Raw genomic sequence first — 22,714 nt, forward strand, 5'->3', positions numbered from 1 at the left:
CCGGGGAGGTTGAGGCTTAATTAATTTAATGTTTTTTTTTAATGGGCTTGAGATTGACAGCTGGAAAGCACTAAGGAAGTGAGAGACAGGACCGGGACTCTTCAATTTAGCAGAGAAATGTATATCACAGTCCAATGGCTGGAAGCTGAAGCTAGACACATTCAGGTCGGAAATAAGGTGTAAATTTTTAACAGTGAGGGCAATTCAACCCTGGGGCAACCCATCAAGGACCATAGGGGATTCGCTCACTGGCAATTTTTTAGTCAAAATTGGTTTGTTGTTTAAGGCGTGGGCAGGAATACAGCTCTCCCCAGGCAGTCTCGCTGCCACCACCAGTAGTACCGTACCTGGCACGGCACGGTGTCACTGATAGAGACGTTGATCGGTGATGAGTGAGCAGCTGCCCTGTTTGTGGTGTTCAGATCCCTAGGCAGGGTGAGGCACCTCTGAGGGGAAACTGGCAGGCCCTTCATGCCAAATAGCAGGGCTGGGAGAGGATCCCTTTCCACATGAGCCTCTCCACACCCGAGTCTCCAAGTTGTATGTTCTCTATGCTGGGGATGCCAGGCCAGCTCTCTCTCAGGGTCTTAAAGGCTAAGCCTGGGTGAAACCATGTGCAGGAGTGAGGGTTGGGTTATTTGTTTTTGTTTTTTTCTTCAGGTTTCTTGTTAAATTTCCCCCCCCCCCCCCACTTGCTTTCACCTGCCTCACTCTGCCATGCTGGGTTTCTCTTCAGTTCAGGCTAAAAGAGCTGGCCGGCCTCCCTTGTACGGAGAATTCATCGTGGCCTGAACTGTCGTCCTCACGTCTTTTTTTCCTCACAGCTAGGAATAGAGAGAGACTGGAAGATGTGGAGCTCCCCTCCATGCGAGGCAGGGACCTTCTTCCACTGCTGCTGTTTGCCTGAGACACCTGCCACTGCTTCTGCCTTTCCTCTTGGGTAGGATAATTGCCTCAGCGGTGTTTGCTGTCCTCTCCACCCAGCTCGACAGCTCAAAGTCTCTCCTTCCCAGCCCTCCTTCCGGCCTCACCAACTGGGTTTCCTTGACTAGTCCCAGATGGCCTCTGCTGATGCTAGTCCCTGTCAACAGTCATGAAAGCACAGGTGAATGCTTTCCATCTCCCAGCTGTGTTGCTTAGCAACTGGGGTGCTGACTGTACTAGTGTCCCTGTATGCTGGTGCAGCGGTGAAGTGACAGAGGCTACCTCTTCCTTGGCTGTCCTCACCGGTGTTTGCAGTGGTGGTGTAGCCGTGTGAGACCCAGGATATTAGAGACACAAGGTGGGTGAGGTAACAACTTCTACTGGACCAACTTCTGTGAAGTCACTTTGTTACCCTCACCTTTCTCTGCCACCACCAACCCCGTCTTCTCCCCACTCCCGAGAATAGGCACCTGAGGTAAACACAGACCACTGTGTGAATAAGCTCTTGTGAGAGAAAGGTGCTTCCTCAGAACCTGACACTTACTGATATCATTCCAAAGCTATCTGAGGTAATAGCCATTGGTACGAGGTGGCCTAGTGTTAGTAGTGAAGTATTGCTTTGGGTATTTTACATTGGGTGGAAGGCTTTCCTGGCTGTCCGTACTTGGATTTGCACTGAAAAATGCACTAATGCATGGCATGTGGGTGCAGTGCACTTCATCAACCAACTCATTTGTAAGCCTCCTGGTCTCTGGTTAGATCTTACTTATGGTCCTAAACAAAAGCATGAGATGCATATCACTACGCTGGTTTGTATTAAAACACCATAGAGGGGTGTGATGCTCTGTAAATAGACAATAAGACAAGGTTTTTGCCCTGAGGTGCTTACAACCTTTCTATATGCAGCCCATAAAGACTTCGAGGGGTTGGAAAAGAGCTTAAAGGAGCAGTTTGTATTTACTTGTGATGTTACACTCATGAGACCTTTGCAATTGTTTAAGTAGCTATATTAACTTGTCGTCTTTTATTTAATGCGGGTATGATGATACTGAGCAGCTGCTCAGTGGAGCGTTAGTGGCGGAATGTTAGATGAAAGAAGTGAGTGCTTATAGATAAAGAGGTCTTTATAATTGAATCTTCATAGAAATGAATGAGTGTTTTGTTTATGATGGAAGGAAATTTCACAAGTCCTCTGCTTCAACTTATGAAACCCATGGCCTGAATTCTCCTACCCCCACCCCCTTGAACCCCTTGGCAGTTACAGCTGCTTCACACTGTCAAAGCCATGTGATGGGGCATTAATGTAACTGAGAATTCAGGCCCGAAAGGTTTTACGAACTTCCAACTTGTAACTCTACTGAGTTCTCCCATCCTATTGAACTGAAACAAACGTGACCAGTCAGGATACTGACCAGGCTTTCTTCAGTCATCAAAACCTGAACATGATGTAACCTGAGTAAGCCTGGTTATCGCAAGAATAAAAATTATTGTTGGGGTTGTTTGTTTAATTTCATGGTGAAATCCTAGAAGAAGGTTAATTTTCCTTAAGAAATACAGCAGCAAACAGGTGTCAATCACTGTGAAAACTGGTTGACTCAGACCTTTTCTGATCTGTTTGAAGACGTTTAGGGTGGAGCATCCAGATTAAGAGTCACCTCCCTACTCTACTCCTCCCCTTATCTGGGACTTCCATCTCACTTCTCCTTACTGCTGCTGCTCACATCTGGAGTGCGAGTGGGAACAGGTGCACCTCACCTCTGCAGCAGGAAGGAAACAGGCAGTGCAGCCAGCACAGGTAAATTCCTCCTCCCTCCCATGGGGAGATGCTGAATGGTCTGTGTGTGAACCTGGCTTTCTGAGCTTTCTAAGCTCTAAGGAGCTGGAAGGAAGGGTTACCTAGATGCCAGGGGGAACAAGCTGGGAATATGTTTCATGCTGTTGGAAGGGACCTGGATGAAGAGATGCTGGGGAGGTGTGTTTGAGTTCCCATGGTTAACCCCTCTTCCCCCAAAAAAGAGTCGCTTTTTGAGGACTGCCTGGCTTTTAAGCTTTGTGGTCTTTAGTGAAAAGGATCTTCCAGCGATTGGTGATTTGGAGGATGTTGGAGGGCTATGCTGAGCTGAAGGTCCCTCCTTCCTCAGGGATCCCCTCCACCATCCTAACCACTGGGCAAAGTCAGCTAGCAAGCAGCCAGAAAGCAGATGCTTCCAGGTGTGTATGCATGGCAGTCAGCCAGCTGACAAGCTCTTTTCTCCTCTTGGCAGATTACCTGCAAGCAGGCTCTGATTGTTTGTTTTTTATGAATGTATGTGAATTATTTACCACAAGTGCTGTGATTGGTCACCAGAAATCACATGGTATTGCTGTCTCTCCTGATTGGCTGACTGGACGACTCCTAAGCAGAGAGAAGGCACTTGTGGCACAACTAGTCATGGGTACGTGCACATTCAGCTATTCGCAGGGATAACAGCCATGTCCCCTTCTCCCATGCAAATTAAACCCTGTTCTTGGGAAAGGGGATGTCAACCTTGCCAAACTGAAAAGGGATTTGCAATGCCCTGTGAATGTTCATGTCTAAATGGGCCCACTTTGTCGAGCTCTAGTGCTTGGCCAAAGGGCTTTGTGGCTTAGGCTGGTATTTATCAACACAGCTGGGCACGTTCCCACACGCTGTTGGTATTTCAGGCCCCTTCCTCAGATGAAGTCCAGGGCTGCTTGGATCTTAGGGCATTGATTCAAACTCCTCTCTAGAAATAACTGTTATTCATATTGCCTCTTCTATCGCTTCTCCTCCTGGACAGGCACCTGTCTTCCCTGTTGGGGGAAGAGGTTGTAAAGCCCTGATTTATTTAAAATGCAACAAAGCACATTTCTCTGCACAGACTGTTGTACCAGTGTCCTGTTATGGAGTAAGCAGTAAGCTGAACCCATCTCTGTTAGGTAAAAAGGTCCTGGGGTATTTGAGATAGGGGAGAAGGCATATAAAAGAGAGCAGGTATTGGAGCTCAACAGCTAAAAAACAGAACATGGAGAAGCAGGGGAGACTGAACACAGTAGTCAATGCAACTATGAAATGTTCTTTAGGGCGATAATGCAGGTGCCTCATCTGACTATCAGGCAAGTGACATCAAAATCTCAAAAGCATTGCAGCCTGCCAGAACAGAGAGAAGGGAAACTCAGGTAATGATACCCCTCTGACCACAGCCATATTCCCAGCCTATTGGAATGCAGATTAGTTCTCTGTAAAATACCACCTGAGTTTTTGATTCTTTGTAACTGCTCTGCGTTTGTTTCTAAACTGTAACTTGCTTAGAATTTAGGCCATCATTTTCCCCATGGATTTATATCTAAATTATACAGCTGATAAAGCGGGAGATGTGATGAAGTAGGTTTCATAGATAGCGCCATAAGGCTGGTTGAAAGAGTGTGTTTATTTGTTTTTGTAATTTGAAAGTGTCTGACCTCTGTGCTAACAGTAATTCTTCTTTTAAAAAAACAAAAACAAATAAACTGTCTTTCCAACTGGTGTGCCTCTAAACTATTATCTGTCAAAATGGTGAGTTCAGAGTCCAGAAAAGGTTGTTTTTATTATCGGTACAGTGCCCAAAATTATGCCAAGTATGTTAATCAGCAAATAAAACCTAGTTCCTGCCCCCAAAGAGCGTACGGTATAATTTTACGTATGACACACAATGTGTTTAATAGACTCTCTGCTTTCAGATTCCCTCCCTAAAAGTCACTTCCTTTGTCTTAGCTTCTGCCACTTATCTCCCCTCTGGTGCAATCCATTTCCTCTCTGACCCCTAATTATATTCGGGGAAACAACAAAAGCAAAACAAACGCCTACAGTGTACATGTCCTGCAAGAAGGAAAATACAGTCTTCCCTTGGCACCAATTGACCTTTTTCTCCTCCCTTCTCTGGATGTTTTCCCCTTTCCTGTCTAATTTGGAATGTAAGCTCTTTGAGATGGAGACATTGTCTTCCTATTTCTCTGCAAAACATCTTGTTCACTTATGGCAATACATAGATTGTTCAGTGCACAGAGTTATTAAGACATGGCATTCTTCAATAACACCCCAATCCTCTGCATGCGAGATAATCTAATTCAGACCGACTACTCTGAGTGGCTTACAATGTTCCTTTCGGTGTTCATTAATTCACACTTACTATTTTAAATTTTATTTTGCCATTCTGGCTGCCCATTAAGGTTTTTAAATTCATTTTGTCATTCTTCACAATCCTTCGCCAACCTAAATATTTCACAGCAGCTTTTGCTCCCTCCCCATTCACTCCGTATGCCAGGTTACTGATAAATATGTCTACTGGGCTAGATCATCAGCTGGCGTAAATTAACACAGCTCCATTTGGGTTAATGGAGCTATGACAATTTATGCCAGCTGGACCACAGAATACAATTAGTTCTAGTATTGATTTCCAAGAAACCCTACTATTAACGTCTGTCCATGGTAAGAAATATATGGGTATTCCTGTATCAGAGGGGTAGCCGTGTTAGTCTGGATCTGTAAAAGCAGCAAAGAATCCTGTGGCACCTTATAGCCTAACAGACGTTTTGCAGCATGAGCTTTCGGGGGTGAATACCCACTTCTTCGGATGGGTATTCCTGTGTCATGTCAATGGGGATTTTTTTGGGTGTTACTTTAAACTGAGACCCATCATAACTCGTACATAGGCATCCTAAGTAAGAATGAAAGGTAGGCCCTGGTGGTATAAAGGATAATGCTTTTATCTGAGCAAATAGGAGTAAAGATGAGCCAAAACCAGAACACTTATTTGAACCAACTCCACTTGGAGAAAATGAGGCCAGAGCCAATCTATCCTGACTTGGGTTTTGCAAAACACAAACCCAACCTTTTGAGGTTTTGTAAAGACATCCTGATCCCTAATCTCCAGTACCTGTCTATACCACACCCTATCCTAATTTTGAATTGCACACCTAACTACTCCCTAGCATGGGAGGACTTAGACAAAACCTTGGCATGTTTTTTTTATCTAGATTCTGACAGCCCATGTGCTCAGGACTCTACAAACATTCCATAATGATGATCACTGCCCCAAGGGGTTCACAGTATAAACTGGACACTAACATATGATATACACGGGAAAAGTTCAATATAATTAGAGTACCATGTTTGTCTCTCTTTTTGGTGGATTATTATTAATCTTAGTGGAAGGAGAGTGTTGAGGTTCTGATGAAAGAGAGGCAGGTTTGTGTGGCACAAAAGGGGTCATGTTTCCCAGTGCAAGAATGACACAGAAGAATGCAAAAAGGCAAAAGGAAGGTTTAAGTATCAGGAGGGTACTAAGAGGAAATGAGGCTGTCTCCAGAGAATATTTATTTAAAGCCCAGCATGCGAATTGTAGCAAGCATTTGAATGATAACTCTTTGTGCATTCCTGTGCTTGCTGCACTTGCTTCTTGGACCTCTTGCTAGATCTTGAGTGCCAGTTAATATTCCTCAAAGTGTACAGTTTCCCAGAGCATAGCCAGAAATGCTCATTGGATCCCAATGTCTTCTGTTTTCTTTCTTTTTTTTTTTTTATTTCAACCGGTTCCAGCCTCCTGGCCTTGCTCTCTGATTCCAACACAGAAAACAATGCCCTCAGACATTAACTGTCTCCTTGTCTCTGAAGATTCAATCTCTAACTCTGGTGTCAATGCATCTCACATGTATGATGTGAGAATCATGCATGAACATGCCAATGTAGTCATTGTTACATTTGCCATACGTGCTCTGCGATCCTTGCGTTTTTGTAGCTGGGACGCTAGGCTGTTCCCCAAAACCTGGGATGTCTGGTCACCTTAACTTTATAGGAATCTCATTTGTTTATCTCGGTTGTTCAGTATTCAAGTTTTAATGAAGCCAAAGTTCTCTGGAGCAATTAAGAAATCACATCCAACCTGGCTGGCTGGACTCACACCCTATTAATTACTTTGCTTGAAGGGAGTTAATGTTCCTAAAAATCTTACCTACTTGCTTTTTGCCAGCAATAACTTTGCTACCTTCCCATTAAAAAGCATCCAGCTGCCATGCTCTTCTGTAAGATAATAGCAATGGAATGGTCTAGATAATTAGTCCTGCCACAAGTGCAGAGGACTGGACTAGATGACCTCTCGAAGTCTCTTCCAGTTCTATGATTCCCATGCATTAAAAAGCCCCTGCCATGGGCAATCCAGTTATTATGCAAATCCTTCCCCCTTCTCCTCCAGTGGTACCATGGCTCTTTCTATATTTCTTTTCCAATTGCTGTTGATTACCACTCTGTTGTTATAAGGACAGAGCCGTGCATTGGGATTTCACTGGAAGTCAAGTGCCTTGGTGTGACAACATTGTAAACTCCAGGGCACTGCGTTTAGAGAGGCAAGGCTCCTCTGAGTCATCCTGTTGTCAGGGTGATCAATGACAGGGCGACTTCGAACGTTGTTTTTTATCCTTTCAGGTCCAGCTACCCAGCAAGTTGGATCAGTGATGTCAAGCTTCAAAGGCAATGCCCTTAGAGGCACTTTCTTCCTGGTCTTCGGGCTTGGGTGGTCTGTGAAATACCCATTGAAATACCTGAGCCGGACGCTGAATGCAGACAATCAGGCAGGCCGCTGGATCCAGAAACTGGATATCCTCGAAGGGGCAGCCAAAGCTTTCCTGGCTGTAGCAGGTAAGGACAGACTATTAGTCACTACTTTCCCCAGCAGCCCAATGGCCCATGAAAAACCTGTCATTATCATGCTGCGAGTATTCTCTCATCAGAGACTCTGTGGACTTACCCCGTGGCAGAAAATGGATGGTTCTGTTTTCAGACGCCTTAGTGGCATTCATTTTAGCATTTTATATAGAAGTCTTACAACATCCTCAAAAACAACCAGGCAAACCCTACATCACCCTATAAGCATGCTTTATGAATTAAATACCAAGAAGTGTCTCCAATGGATGATCCTAAACAAACTCCACTGGGACTTCTCATTCTCTCCAGCCTGGAGGATATTCTGCTTCCTATCCTCATTTAGAAGGAAAAAACATGATCTGTATTTGCCTCTACTGTCTAGGGATGCTGGCTGAGCAATTCGTCCCCGATGGCCCCCACATGGGTCTCTACAGTGGAGGGACCTACAGCTGGGAGAAGCTGACTAACTGGCAGTACACGACCATGTACCTCTTTTATGGCCTCTCGGGCATTGTGGATGTTCTCGCCTATTCCCCGCTCAAGCTGTCTCTGGGACTGGATCGCCTCTTGCTGTCTGTGGCTATGTTCACTGAAGGTGAGTAGTAAGTAATGATAAAAGGTCTGAACAATTTGGCTGACAGAACTTTCAAATGACAGAAGGTTGGTTGAGAGAACATAGCTAGACATCTAATAAACTGCTTCACCAGTCACTGGGTCACATTTTGATAGGGTTGAATATGAAACTGTGGCTGGTCCCCAGGTTCATGTGACAAGTCTCAGAGCCTCAACTGAAGCTCTCAATGCACGTGGCCCAAGGTCTGAGCCTGCAATTAAACCTGGCCAGTTCGGTGAGGTTTTGTGTTCTTGTTGTGAGCATCTTGCCCAGTTCTAATTACACACATCCAGCAGGGCAATGAAACAGTCCCAAGGCCTTTTGTTTTTGGTTGTGCAACATCTCAACTCGGCCATGTTGTGTGGCAACAAAGGCAGCAATAGTATATGTCCACTATGTGACAGCTAAAGAGGGGAACCAAACTTTGCTTTAATAACCAGAAAGGCAGAACCAGCTTTGGAGGCATGGGAAACAGGTGTGCATAGGGCACTGCCTGCAGTGATGAGTTGGATATTTGGAGGCTATGCATAATTTACAGCCACTAGATGGCAGTGGTGGTTTAGGGAGAGGAAGCTCCTTCCCCTCTCCCATCGTCCTGTGTGATTATGGGGAAGGAGGTTGGTTGTGTTTTTAGGATCTGATCTAGGGTGACCAGATGTCCCAATTTTATAGGGACAGTCCTGATTTTGGGGTCTTTTTCTTATATAGGCTCCTATTACCCCCCAGTCTCTGTCCTGATTTTTCACACTTGCTGTCTGGTCACCCTAACCTGATCCTTCTTGTGGGGTGACTTATGGTGGACCAAAACGGAGCTTCTTTTTCTTGGCTTGATCCTTGGCAGGGAAGAAATTTCAGTATAAAGCTCATTGTTATGCTCCGAGATGGGGACTGACTCTTATTGCTGCTGCTTGTTTTGGAGTGGGAGTGGGTACTGCGGGCACACCTGTCTGATGTCCTATGGGGCAGACATTATAATCTAGGGCAAAAGAAGCTTTAAGCTCTGCCTTGCTGGAGGAAGCGGATAGTCTCGGGTGCAATTTTTTTTAAGCTTGCTACTATGGGGTATAATGTGTTATCCTCCTTGCCGCTCCCCATGACTGAAGATTATCAGAGTGGGGAGCGCTCACCTGATTTTGTCCCATGAAATTCTAATATCCATCTTTGCCTAACAGGCAGGTAGTTGCACATGCACAAAGCAGAAAAAAAATGTATCCATCTATTCCATTAAATGCAACCCACGCTTCCTATGGTCACTGATGAATCCTCTTCACTCACTGTCTTGATACAATTTAATTATGTAATGTGGTTTGATTTTTTTGGCAGGTTTCCTGTTCTGTTTCCATGACTACAATAATACCGCTCTGGATCAGCACCTCCACTCCTTGCTGCTCATCGCTATATTTGGTGGAGCCCTTTGCGCCCTGATGGAAGTGTTCCTGCGGGATCACACCATCCTGGAGTTCTTCAGAACCAGTTTCTTCATCCTCCAGGGATCTTGGTTCTGGCAGGTCAGTTGTTCTGATCTGATACTTTCAGCTGAACTATAGGTTTGATGGGGACAGGGGCAGAAGAGAAGGCAGTGCTGTTATTGTTTGTATTGTGATAGCACCTAGGAGCCCCAATAATGGAGCAGGACCCCATTCTGTTAAGTGCTGTACCAACGCAGAACAAAAAGACAGCCCCTGCCCCAAAGAGCTAACATTACTCATTATAGACCAATGGTTAGTTTCCTTTAATTATTGGTGATCTTGCCAGGTATTTCTTAAAAAATACCATGTAACTATATAGCTGTTCATTCTTCCAGATAATCTGGTAATGACACATTGGGCCAAATTTTCTATTACCTTCAGTGGATTTACACCCTGGGTGAATTTTTCCCATTGGGTCCTTAAATCATTTAGCTCCTACTTTGGGAAGGAACGTCCATCTGTGTTTGTACTGCTAAGCAGCTGTTGTAGCATAATGGTATGTTGCTCACCCAGTTTCACTTTATGGGGAAAGGATGTGGTAAGACCAATAAAAACTTCTTTAAGGTATTTAAGTCACTGTCAAAAAGGATTTAATCTCTGGATTCTGTAAATTGGCCTGAATATTTCACCATATAACCGTAGGTTTCATGCTCTTGTCTTGCACTGCAGCTACTATATGGAGACTTGACTATATATGCAATATTGACCACTCCAAATATTACAAAATCTTGAATTGGGCCCCCCCAAAATCAGGAGTAGAAAACTCACCAAATACTGTGAGACTTGCAATATAATTGTGAAAGTTGGCAATGCAGTACAGTATATGTACCTCAGGCCATGTCAAAAACCCATGAGCTGTAAGACCTGCATTAATTTTTCCAGTGGATAGGCCACCAGACGGAAGGTCAGAAGCCCAGGGTTCCTCACCAGCTCTGCCTGGGATGCATTGTACTAGCTCAGGAAAGTCACTTTGCTGCTCATTGCCTCAGTTTCTCTACCTGTCAAATAGGCGTAGCATTCACCTGCCTTTAAAGGCTTTGTTTGTTAATGTGAGTGTTTGTTAATGAGTCAGAGACAGAATCATGTTGCCTGACTCCAGAGTCTTTGTTTTAACCACTCTATATAATATTTCTTGTCTAGGAAATCACTCTAATCTCCTTGTGTCCAGCACCTTGGACTAGACAAATTCTAGTGCTCAGGAGAAGGGTTTGGGGAAGGGGAGAGCAGAAGGAATAGGCTAGGTCGAGGTTTGCCCCATGTCAGTCCTTCTGTTCAGAATTGTAAAAGTGAGCCTATTCATTCCTGGCGTCCGAAGAGTTAAGAGACCCATGTATCATTAACAAATCCCCCTGTTTTAAAAAGTTTGTCAAGCCAAGAGGTTATTGCAAGCAGGGGGAATTGGTGAGGGCAGTGGTTAGTGAGCCAAGAGCGTTCTGCTTCTAGTCCATGGGTGGATTTGTCCATATCTCAACTAAATGCTAAGGCTGCTATAATAATTAAAAGGTGCAGAGATGTGCTAGAGGGGCTGATACCCATCTTTTGCTGTAAAATGGTTAATCTTTTCTTCTTCTAACCAGATTGGGTTTGTGCTGTCCCCACCATGGGGAGGGCCAGGTTGGGACCAGACTGACCGTGGAAACTTCAATTTCCTCACCATGTGTTTCTTCTGGCATTACGCAGCTGCTCTTCTCGTCACAGCAGCCAACTCTGTTTTTTCTTATTGGTATGTGGTGGGGCGGGGCAGTGGCATGCCAGGACTAGACAACAATTTGTGTCTACTTTACAGTCATCATTTGTCAGTGGCAGATAGTTTGTGCAATAATTAGAGCTACTTCAACAGCACTGCAGTGCTATGCTGAGCAACCTGTTCACATTTTGCTGTGTGCACAGAATTCAGATTAGTACCAATGGGAGTGACGTGTATGTGTCAAGTGTAGGAGAGAATCAAAACAAATGAGCACCTAAAGCTGCTGCTGTTCTATGGGTAACAACCTGTTTTTATGACGGGTGCTTCCATAATAACTTAATTACTGTTGTTGCTCGAAAATATTTAATTGATTCCCTCATTGTTGATACAGGTAGCAGTGGGCTTTTAGGGAACAAACAGTCTGACTAGTTGAATATACCAGATTAACATAATCAGACTAAAAGCATATGCCTAAATTAAATGTTCTTCTGTGACAAATGACAGTGAAGGATCCCATGTTACATAGAGTTGAACAGTTTTTGGTGTAACAAAGATAGCAGGGTTCCCAGACCATTTGAATTTGCGTAAAGCCACTAGGAGACAGGCTTGTTGCCATAATCAGTTACTAAGTTAGATCAGTTATCATCAGGCCAGTGTGCACATTCATATTTTTCTTTTCCTTTTTTTATGCAGGTACAGAAAGGCATGTCAGGCAAACTTTGGAAATATTGATGTTGAACTCGACTGTGGGTTTTGTTTACGGAAAACCAACCAAAGCCCTGAACCTGTCCTCCTCCCAGAAGATGGGATGGATGAAAAGTGAGGACTTGACTGATTTCTCTGCTTTCCTGATGATTGTCCCCTTAAGATGAGATTTTTATTTGCCATTTTAAATAAAGTTGAGACTTTATAATGGAGTATCTAAGGTGGGAGGAAAGTGTGCACAATGTCCCATTATGCAATATGTACAGAATTAAGGTGTAAGAATTTTCTTTCCCCAGCCTCCCGTCGCTGCAGATTCCCTTATACTCTTTAGAGCTGAAAAGTGTGCTGATTTTTTTTTCCTTTTTAAGTTATTTTTTTTAAAGTAATACTGTACATATTGGGTGTAGACATTCAAATGTTACGACTACACTACATGAGCAAGTTGGCATTTGGATTCTCATATCTGTGCGGTTGGCTAAGCTATTTGCAGCTCCTTTAGCTAATCTAGTTTCCAAATTTAATTGAGATTTAGCATTGAACTGTAGAGTTGGAAACCCTAGACTGGCATTTCATGAACTACCCTGAAATGGGTTTCAGCAAAACCCCTGGGTTACAGGTAGAGTACTGAGAGAGATACAGGAAGGTCATCATTCTCTTTCATGTGTTAATACTATATATTTCATTATTTTTGTGTACAGTATAATTTAATTTATATAATTTTCAAGTACATATGTCTACAAATAAAAATAGTATTTTAAAAAGGCATGTTTACACACATCTCTTGAGCTAATGCACCAAGAAGGAAAAAAACTTGTGTACACAATTATTTTTTCCATTCTAAACATTTCTGAAATTTAGCTCACCACTTGTCCCCACCCTCTGCCACTCTAAATATCAGCAGAAATTTCCAGGCTGGAAGCTCTTGCTATGGAATAGTCTCCTAAAGGAAGTGATGGAGGTTTCATCCAAAAAAGAAGTGCAACTCATGCTGGAGGAATCACTGAAAATTGTGCTATAGGGCTCATTCTTGCACAAGCTCGGGCACATGAACTAGATGTGCTGGGGCTAGGTAGGCCTTTTCTACCTCTGCTTTCCATGATTCTGTATGCTTTCGAGTGGGAACAGAGAGAAGAGAAAATGAACCAAGAAAGAAGGTAAAATGGCCATTGTGCACGAGCATTACACAAGCAGAGATTCATTTAGGAGGTGCTTATCCACCAGCCTATCCAGACTGCTAATTAATGTATTGGGGGTGGGGAGATTTGTTAGAGGCATGCGTCCCTCCTTGTGGGTATGGATACAGGCAGTATCTCCATGTTCCTACTACTAGACCTTTCTGCAGCTTTCAACACAGTAGATCACAAAGAGCTGCTGACCTGCTTACCATGCATGGCACAAGCCTCTTGAAGTCATAGCACAGAAAAGAGTGAAACTCGGCAATGCAAGCTGCATATGTTCTACTCCCCTTCCCTGAAGGCATGCCTCTCCACCCACCACAACTGGACAAAGTGATGCAAAGCCCCAGGGTCTCGCTCAACACATGAGTTTGTTAGATGAGTTGACCTGCTTCCCTCTCTGGAAGATATCACTTCATTCTAGCCAAATTGGGTTTCTGCTGTACCGACCTTGGGGAGGGCCAGCCTGCTACCGAACTGACCATGGAAACATGGTGTTCATTACCATGTGCTTCAGCTGGCACTATGTGGGTACTCTCCTCCTCATTGCCACAAATTACACCATTGTTTACTGGTATGTGATGAGGCTAGGCCGGGGGAGAATAGTTGGATGTGCGTATATTACAGAAACTAGCCAGGATTTGTCAGTGAGCCACAATAGGTACAAAGCTCTCTAAATTCCATTAGACTGATACAGTGAGAGGTTTAATTTTGATGTGTCGACAAAACTCCTATTGGTGCCAATAGCTTTAAGATGCACAGGACAGCAGACCCCTGCAGTTCCATATCTTTGCTTGATGCAAGGCAATAAAATATGTAGACTTGGACATTATTTGACTGATAGCTGCTTATTGAAAGTTTGAGGGCAATCTGAAAAAGCAAGCCAGAAGATACAAAACTTGCAAGAAGAGCAGGGAATAGCGTTGAAATACTTAACCAATTTACTGCTGCCAAAAGCGTACATCCCAGTTGTTGTCTTCTCTGGGTCATCCAGTCAAACCAATGAAATGCTGGGTACATGCCAGGTTGGTCTCAACGTTATGACTATCTGCATACAAGCATAACTACCTGGCAAGACATTCTTCACTGAAGTGGTTTAACTAAAAGTCAAAGCTTTTATACTATGTTCATTTGGGGGAAAATGGAGGCCAAGAGCCCCATTTTTGGTATCCTCTAACAAATATGCTGGGCCTTCAAAAACTACTTATGCATACAGGAGGTAAACATATCAGAGTTGTTAGGTTCTTTTTAATTGCATCTGTATCGGTGCATGTCTATTGCAGCTGCCTTAAGAAGTGGAAGAGAAACATTGGAGACAAAGAGATTGAATCTGAAAAAATTAAGTCAGACATGCATTTACTCTGCCATTCTCAATGGATCAGATGAAAAGGGAGGATGATGGGTCCCAGCTGGTGGTTCTTTCCTAAAGATCCTGAGGAATTTTAAAAGGAAATTTTGTGTGTGTGTGTGTGTGTGTGTTGTTTTGTTTTTCCCAGTAAACACTTAATACTAATGCTTCAGTGGGTGTAACCTGGTAGATAAAGCACTGGAGTAGAATTGAGACCTGGATTCTATTCCTAGCTCAGCCATGGTTCTGAGCTTGGGCAAGTCGCTTCACCTTTTTGTGCCTCAGTTTCCCAATCTGTAAAATAAGGATAATGCTACTGAACTACTTTATAAAGTGCTTTGAGATCTACAGGTAAAAAATGCAATATAAGAGCTGGCAAATATTTATTTTTATTTTATTATATAAGAGGTGAGTGATATTATTTTTTCTAGCATAAACATAGTCTCAAGATGTGGAAACACCTTCTCTCCCCTATTAGTTCTATTAAAACCCTTTAGAACATGCATGCATCCATGCTTTTTTTTTCCCACTGATGTTTAAAAAATTGATTGTAGATGGCATATTCTTTACATTCATACTGAACCATAGAGCTGAGAAGACAAGGGTCCGCAGACCAATGCTGCCCCCTTTGCCAAGTAGTAGAAAACTTGGGGACTTTGATGTGGGTAGCTTCCCCTTGAAAGAAAAACTAGTGAGACAGACTCAGGTGTGTCTTCTAGTGTGATTTTATTTGTACAAATTGTACAAAAAGTCCTGTTAACGTTGAACAGAGATGGACAAATCTGCGCTCTGGCAGTTCCACATATAGAAACCACTGATTCTAATGTTATGGTCAAGAAACAGTTCCCTCCTCTCTTAGCCTTGCTCTCTGTATTTAGTCATTGCTCAAGCCTGTCTCAGAAGATCCCCCATCCCTATTTCAGACCCCTTTGGCCTACATTTACTGCTGCAAGGTAGCTTTGATGTCTACAAGCACCTCAGCTTCTTTTCCCATCTTTTTCAGTAGAAATACCAATGTACTTTCTGTCATTGAAAATCTTCTCCTTACTCCCAACTAAGATGAGTGGAAAAATTGATTATTTTTTTTGTTCAGTTGCTGAGCTGAAAAAAGTACTGTTTAGTTTCTAACTGAAAGTGAAGGTTTTTAGTTTTCTTGCCAAATGGAGAAAACACAAACAAAAATTGTTTGGTCAAATGAAATGTTTTGAATGTAAATTCAAAACGTCATTTCATTTAAAAGTCATTTTAAAAACTGGAGACCCTTTTTCTTTTTTCCAGGTTTTTTTTCCAACCAAAACTATTTGCCAAATTTGACCTAAATTCACAGATAATTTTGGTGCCCTGAAAAATGCATTTTGGCAAATTAAGTACGCACTGAATTTTATTTATTTATTTTGGCCTTTCTCTACTCATGATATTGGTGCTGCTGTTTAAGAGGTAGCTGATTTTGGGGCTTTCAGATGCATCTGTAGCATCTCTTGCTGCATCTTGACATATTAGGCCACTTGGGTGTTTAAATATGCAATTCAGTGTCTAACTTGAAGCATCTATGTATGGAAAATTTTGGCCAGTATTCAGCATGAATTTAAGCCCCTCTTTTGAGTCTTTCAGTACCGCAAGGTGCTGAGCTCAGTGGCTTGCACCAGTACAACATTTAAGCACGTGCTCAACTTTAAGCACATGAGAGTAATCCGATTAAAGTCAATGGAATATTCATGGTCTGAAAGTTGGTCACATGCCTAAATGTTTCATTGGATGCAGCCAGAGTACTCAGCACTTGGCAGGATCCAATCCCTCGTTAATGAATAATTCATAAACTAGGTGTGGTATATTGAGGACTGTGCTGGAATTGCAAGCTATCACTGTAAGAGGATCAGCAGTGAGGGGTGTTTTAGGTCCTGCTTGCAGGGTAGAAGATTCTATAGCGAAGCATAACAGAAGAGTCAGTTTGAAAAGAGCTCACTTAAAGCAAGGTGGGGTGAGTTGTGCCTCCCTGCAGTAGGGAGCAGCCTGTTTTTCTTTCCCTCTGTTTTTAGATTCTTGCATGTTGTTCTGAATTCTAGAAAATAAAGTAGTGTTATGTTGCAACCTTCCAGGAAGAGTATGATTGGGTTTTTTTAATCGAATTCTCTGTGTGTATGCCAAAACATAACACTGAGCTCTCCTGTCTGAAAATATTTAGACTTGGAAGGATTAGATATTCATCAGTAAAAGTTGATTTCGTGCCCTCCCCAGCACACAAACAGAATTGTTTTTTCCCATCAATCAATAATGATTGAAATTTACAGAGGCAAACTAAGAAAAATACTGCTTGAAAACTGATTAGAGTTTGATTTAAGGGCATTTATTTTATATATTTTTGACGATGTGATGTTAATAGCTTGTGTTTTAATGGTTATAAAGCTTTAACATTTTGAATCTCAACGTCTACTGTTAAATTGTCTGACCTCCCCCACCCATTGTCTGGCATAATATTTCTCACAACTGTGAAAATTTAACTGCTAAAAAAATTTTAAAAAGCTTAAAACACAAAATTTTGTGAACATTTTAAATAAAAATGCTTAAAATAAACATTGAAATTATCTGTCAATTATTTTTTAAAATCAAATTGGTTTTTCATAAGTGTTCACTGCGTAGTTTGGAAGATTAATTTTCAGGCTGTGATTGGTTTTGGCTATTTGCTATTGTGTGGTTGGTTGTCTAGGTCATATGGTTTTGTTTCTGCTCCCTGACTTGATGACTGAAGCTTTTTAAACAAGAGAATAATCAATAACAATTAGTTGAAAGTAAATAATACATTTAAGGGGATGAATTTTGCGGACAAATACTCATTCCTGTTAAAATTTATGAAACTTGGGAGTTTGTGAACGCATCACAAATACACAGTGGTTTCCTGAATACTTCACATTGAATAATATGATTCAACACAAATCACAATTTTTGGTGATAGTATTCATGAATCAGGGGGGTTTGTTTTATGGCTGGCACTACTGAACTGTAACTGTTAAAAATCTACAAAGGTGAATATTAGCCATAGAGCCAGTCCCTTTTAGCATTTCCTTATGTTGCCCTCAATTCAGTCCTGAAGAATGGACAGGTATTTGAAATTTTGACACAGCTTCTTTTTTGCTATTGCCATTGCTCAGCAAGCAAAAGGGCACAGCTGGCATTTTACGTTATTGCACTCTAAACGAATAGGTGCTAGATGAACAAATGCACTGAAATGCTTAACAATGCAAATTGTTCTCATTGGGAGCAGACCTGTCACTCAGGCACCAGGGAATGCTAGATTCATGGGTGTTCAAGGAATCAGTGTTGTACAAATCACTGTTGTTTAATGCAGTGGCTCTCAACCTTTCCAGACTATTGTACCCCGTTCAGGAATCTGATTTGTCTTACATACCCCAAGTTTCACTTCACTTAAAATCTACTTGCTTACAAAATCAAACATAAAAATACAGACATGACACAGCACATTATTAATGAAAAATTGCTGACTTCCTCATTTTTACCATATAATTATACAATAAATCAATTGGAATGCGTGGATGAGACGATGGTGTAGAGAGGAGGGGTTCACGTTCATTAGGAACTGGGGAAACTTCTGGGATGGGAGGAGCCTATACAGGAGAGATGGGCTCCACCTAAACCAAAGTGGAACCAGACTGCTGGCACTAAACATTAAAAAGGTTGTAGAGCAGTTTTTAAACTAGGAGATGGGGGAAAGCCGACTGCTGCAGAGGAGCGTGTGGATCGGACACAGACTTCTCTTAGGGGAGAGTCTGATGATAGAGAATCTCCAGGTTATAGTCAGGAGCAGAGGACTGAAAAGTATAATGTAAGGGCCGGATCAGATGATAAACAGTCACATAAAAAAGAATCTGGCACATCAGAAAAAGGCAGGCTAATAAACAGGGACAAGTTTTTAAAGTGCTTGTACACAAATGCCAGAAGTCTAAATAATAAGATGGGTGAACTAGAGTGCCTTGTGATAAAGGAGGATATAGATATAATAGGCATCACAGAAACCTGGTGGACTGAGAGCAACCCATGGGACACAATCATTCCGGGGTACAAAATATATCGGAAGGACAGAACAGGTCGTGCAGGGGGAGGAGTGGCACTATATGCGAAAGAAAGTGTAGATTCAAATGAAGTAAAAATCGTAAGCGAATCCACATGTTCCATAGAGTCTCTATGGATAGAAATGTCATGCTCTAGTAAAAATATAACATTAGGGATCTATTATCGACCACCTGACCAGGACAGTAATAGTGATGATGAAATGCTAAGGGAAATTAGAGAGGCTATCAAAATTAAGAACCCAATAATAGTGGGGGATTTCAATTATCCCCATATTGACTGGGAACATTTCACTTCAGGACGAAATGCAGAGATAAAATGTCTCGATACTTTAAATGACTGCTTCATGGAGCAGCTGGTACGGGAACCCACAAGGGGAGAGGCAACTCTAGATTTAATCCTGAGTGGAGCGCAGGAGCTGGTCCAAGAGGTAACTATAGCAGGACCGCTTGGAAATAGTGACCATAATACAATAGCATTCAACATCCCTGTGGTGGGAAGAACACAACTGCCCAACACTGTGGCATTTAATTTCAAAAGGGGGAACTATACAAAAATGAGGGGGTTAGTTAGACAAAAGTTAAAAGGTACAGTGACTAAAGTGAAATCCCTGCAAGTTGCATGGGCCCTTTTTAAAGACACCATAATAGAGGCCCAACTTCAATGTATACCCCAAATTAAGAAAAACAGTAAAAGAACTAAAAAAGAGCCACCGTGGCTTAACAACCATGTAAAAGAAGCAGTGAGAGATAAAAAGACTTCCTTTAAAAAGTGGAAGTCAAATCCTAGTGAGGCAAATAGAAAGGAGCACAAACACTGCCAACTTAAGTGCAAGAGTGTAATAAGAAAAGCCAAAGAGGAGTTTGAAGAACGGCTAGCCAAAAACTCCAAAGGTAATAACAAAATGTTTTTTAAGTACATCAGAAGCAGGAAGCCTGCTAAACAACCAGTGGGGCCCCTTGATGATCAAAATACAAAAGGAGCGCTTAAAGATGATAAAGTCATTGCGGAGAAACTAAATGGATTCTTTGCTTCAGTCTTCACGGCTGAGGATGTTAGGGAGATTCCCAAACCTGAGCTGGCTTTTGTAGGTGACAAATCTGAGGAACTGTCACAGATTGAAGTGTCACTAGAGGAGGTTTTGGAATTAATTGATAAACTCAACATTAACAAATCACCGGGACCAGATGGCATTCACCCAAGAGTTCTGAAAGAACTCAAATGTGAAGTTGCGGAACTATTAACTAAGGTTTGTAACCTGTCCTTTAAATCGGCTTCGGTACCCAATGACTGGAAGTTAGCTAATGTGACGCCAATATTTAAAAAGGGCTCTAGGGGTGATCCCGGCAATTACAGACCAGTAAGTCTAACATCGGTACCGGGCAAATTAGTTGAAACAATAGTAAAGAATAAAATTGTCAGACACATAGAAAAACATAAACTCTTGAGCAATAGTCAACATGGTTTCTGTAAAGGGAAATCGTGTCTTACTAATCTATTAGAATTCTTTGAAGGGGTCAACAAACATGTGGACAAGGGGGATCCGGTGGACATAGTGTACTTGGATTTCCAGAAAGCCTTTGACAAGATCCCTCACCAAAGGCTCTTACGTAAATTAAGCTGTCATGGGATAAAAGGGAAGGTCCTTTCATGGATTGAGAACTGGTTAAAGGACAGGGAACAAAGGGTAGGAATTAATGGTAAATTCTCAGAATGGAGAGGGGTAACTAGTGGTGTTCCCCAAGGGTCAGTCCTCGGACCAATCCTATTCAATTTATTCATAAATGATCTGGAGAAAGGGGTAAACAGTGAGGTGGCCAAGTTTGCAGATGATACTAAACTTCTCAAGATAGTTAAGACCAAAGCAGATTGTGAAGAACTTCGAAAAGATCTCACAAAACTAAGTGATTGGGCAACAAAATGGCAAATGAAATTTAATGTGGATAAATGTAAAGTAATGCACATTGGAAAAAATAACCCCAACTATACATACAACATGATGGGAGCTAATTTAGCTACAACGAGTCAGGAAAAAGATCTTGGCGTCATCGTGGATAGTTCTCTGAAGATGTCCATGCAGTATGCAGAGGCGGTCAAAAAAGCAAACAGGATGTTAGGAATCATTAAAAAGGGGATAGAGAATAAGACTGAGAATATATTATTGCCCTTATATAAATCCATGGTACGCCCACATCTCGAATACTGTGTACAGATGTAGTCTCCTCACCTCAAAAAAGATATTCTAGCACTAGAAAAGGTTCAGAAAAAGGCAACTAAAATGATTAGGGGTTTAGAGAGGGTCCCATATGAGGAAAGATTAAAGAGGCTAGGACTCTTCAGCTTGGAAAAGAGAAGACTAAGGGAGGACATGATAGAGGTATATAGAATCATGAGTGATGTTGAGAAAGTGGATAAGGAAAAGTTATTTACTTATTCCCATAATACAAGAACTAGGGGTCACCAAATGAAATTAATAGGCAGCAGGTTTAAAACAAATAAAAGGAAGTTCTTCTTCACGCAGCGCACAGTCAACTTGTGGAACTCCTTACCTGAGGAGGCTGTGAAGGCTAGGACTATAACAATGTTTAAAAGGGGACTGGATAAATTCATGGTGGCTAAGTCCATAAATGGCTATTAGCCAGGATGGGTAAGAATGGTGTCCCTAGCCTCTGTTCATCAGAGGATGGAGATGGATGGCAGGAGAGAGATCACTTGATCATTGCCTGTTAGATTCACTCCCTCTGGGGCACCTGGCATTGGCCACTGTCGGTAGACAGATACTGGGCTAGATGGACCTTTGGTCTGACCCGGTACGGTCTTTCTTATGGAATATAAAGTACATACAATTAACTATATAGAGCAATATAAACAAATCATTATAGTACATTTTAGTTTGTACTGACTTCACTAGTGCTTTTTATGTAGCCTTTTGTAAAACTAGGCAAATATCTAGATGAGTTGGTGTACCCAGTGATGAGCTGCCAAAATCTTAACAACTAGTTCCCTACCGGGTCTTTGGCGGCACTTCGGCAGCGGGTCCTTCACTCACTCCGGGTCTTCGGCGGCACTTCAGCGGTGGGTTCTTCAGTGCCGCCGAAGACCCAGAGCGAGTGAAGGACCCGCCACCGAAGTGCCACCCAAGACTTGGAGCCCCACGTGTTTTTTTACGTTTTATTAGTCGTCCCTGCCGGGGCCCCATTGAAATCAGGCCCCGCACTTCCTAAAGCCAGCCCTGCACATCGGGGTTGCAAAATTATATTGGGGGCTGGGTAGGGAAGGCTGTGCCTCCCCATCCAACCCCCACCACATCCTGCCCCCGACTGCCCCCCTCAGAACCCGCAATCCATCAACCTCCCCCCCACTCCTTGTCCCCTGACCACCCCCTCCTGAGACCCCCCCCACCCTAACTGCCCCCCAGGACCTCACCCCCTACCCAGCTCGCCCTGCTCCCTGTCCCCTGACTCCCCCGACCCCATTCATCACCACCACCCCGACAGACCCCCAGAACTCCCACGCCTACACAACCCCCCCGTTCCCCATCGCCTGACCGCCCCCCCAGAACCTCTGCCCCCTCCAACTGCTCCTTGCCCCTTATCCATCCCCTCCTCCTGGTCCCAGTGTGTAAGAATGCTGTGTAGCCCGCTGGAGCGCTCAGCCCCCGCCCCTTACCTTGCCATAAATGGGGTCTGAGGAACATTCTTCAGGCAAATAGCTGGGTCTATCCCTTTTTGTCCCTAATAGGGATGTAGAGATGGAAATGTGATGAGTGTAACTTATGGATGGTTTCATAACGTAACCTTGAGTGTTTTATAATAAAAATTATTACAAAAAAAGAAAAGAGTAAAAAGGTGTGAGCATGTCTCATGGTAACTGGCAAAATGGCTGCCTCCCTGTTGGATGTCCTTACTCCTCACCCACAAGTTTATTTTAAATTACAATCTTTTGGACAAATTGACAAAAAGTTTCTCTCATAAAAGCTAAATCTTAACTGATTGGATAAAATATGGGTAATTAAAGATAGATTTGTGAGT

General features: G+C 42.7%; 1 protein-coding gene and 1 long non-coding RNA gene across 4 annotated transcripts; one reads left to right on the top strand and one right to left on the bottom strand.

The window, feature by feature from the left end:
* The first annotated feature begins 346 nt into the window (after positions 1–346).
* On the top strand, positions 347–12,509 carry LOC123356933 (transmembrane protein 45B-like). 3 transcript variants are annotated; one of them, XM_045000192.1, is made up of 9 exons: positions 347–435; positions 825–1,282; positions 2,546–2,719; positions 3,272–3,359; positions 7,385–7,597; positions 7,986–8,198; positions 9,540–9,724; positions 11,263–11,408; positions 12,066–12,509. In XM_045000192.1, exons 4-9 carry the CDS (start codon positions 3,356–3,358, stop codon positions 12,193–12,195), a joined length of 891 nt encoding a protein of 296 aa, XP_044856127.1. In that variant the 5' UTR covers positions 347–435; positions 825–1,282; positions 2,546–2,719; positions 3,272–3,355; the 3' UTR covers positions 12,196–12,509. The 3 variants fall into 3 exon arrangements, with proteins under 3 accessions (XP_044856127.1, XP_044856128.1, XP_044856129.1); XM_045000193.1 differs by lacking the exon at positions 3,272–3,359; XM_045000194.1 differs by lacking the exons at positions 2,546–2,719; positions 3,272–3,359.
* A 2,213-nt stretch (positions 12,510–14,722) lies between these two features.
* LOC123356931 lies at positions 14,723–22,420 on the bottom strand. Its single transcript, XR_006575463.1, has 3 exons — positions 22,353–22,420; positions 16,564–16,659; positions 14,723–14,894 (listed from the first exon to the last, which is right to left on the bottom strand). It is a non-coding gene; the product is annotated as an uncharacterized LOC123356931 (long non-coding RNA).
* Positions 22,421–22,714: the final 294 nt, after the last annotated feature.

Source organism: Mauremys mutica, unplaced genomic scaffold (assembly GCF_020497125.1).
Source record: "Mauremys mutica isolate MM-2020 ecotype Southern unplaced genomic scaffold, ASM2049712v1 000059F_np12_subseq_1:195021_obj, whole genome shotgun sequence".
NCBI classification, from domain to species: domain Eukaryota; kingdom Metazoa; phylum Chordata; order Testudines; family Geoemydidae; genus Mauremys; species Mauremys mutica.

Excerpts from the sequence above, each read along its gene's own strand:
- LOC123356933 (XM_045000192.1), top strand. Across the intron at positions 7,598-7,985 it reads AGCTTTCCTGGCTGTAGCAG|GGATGCTGGCTGAGCAATTC; the intron begins GTAAGGACAGAC and ends TCTACTGTCTAG. Across the intron at positions 9,725-11,262 it reads AGGGATCTTGGTTCTGGCAG|ATTGGGTTTGTGCTGTCCCC; the intron begins GTCAGTTGTTCT and ends TCTTCTAACCAG.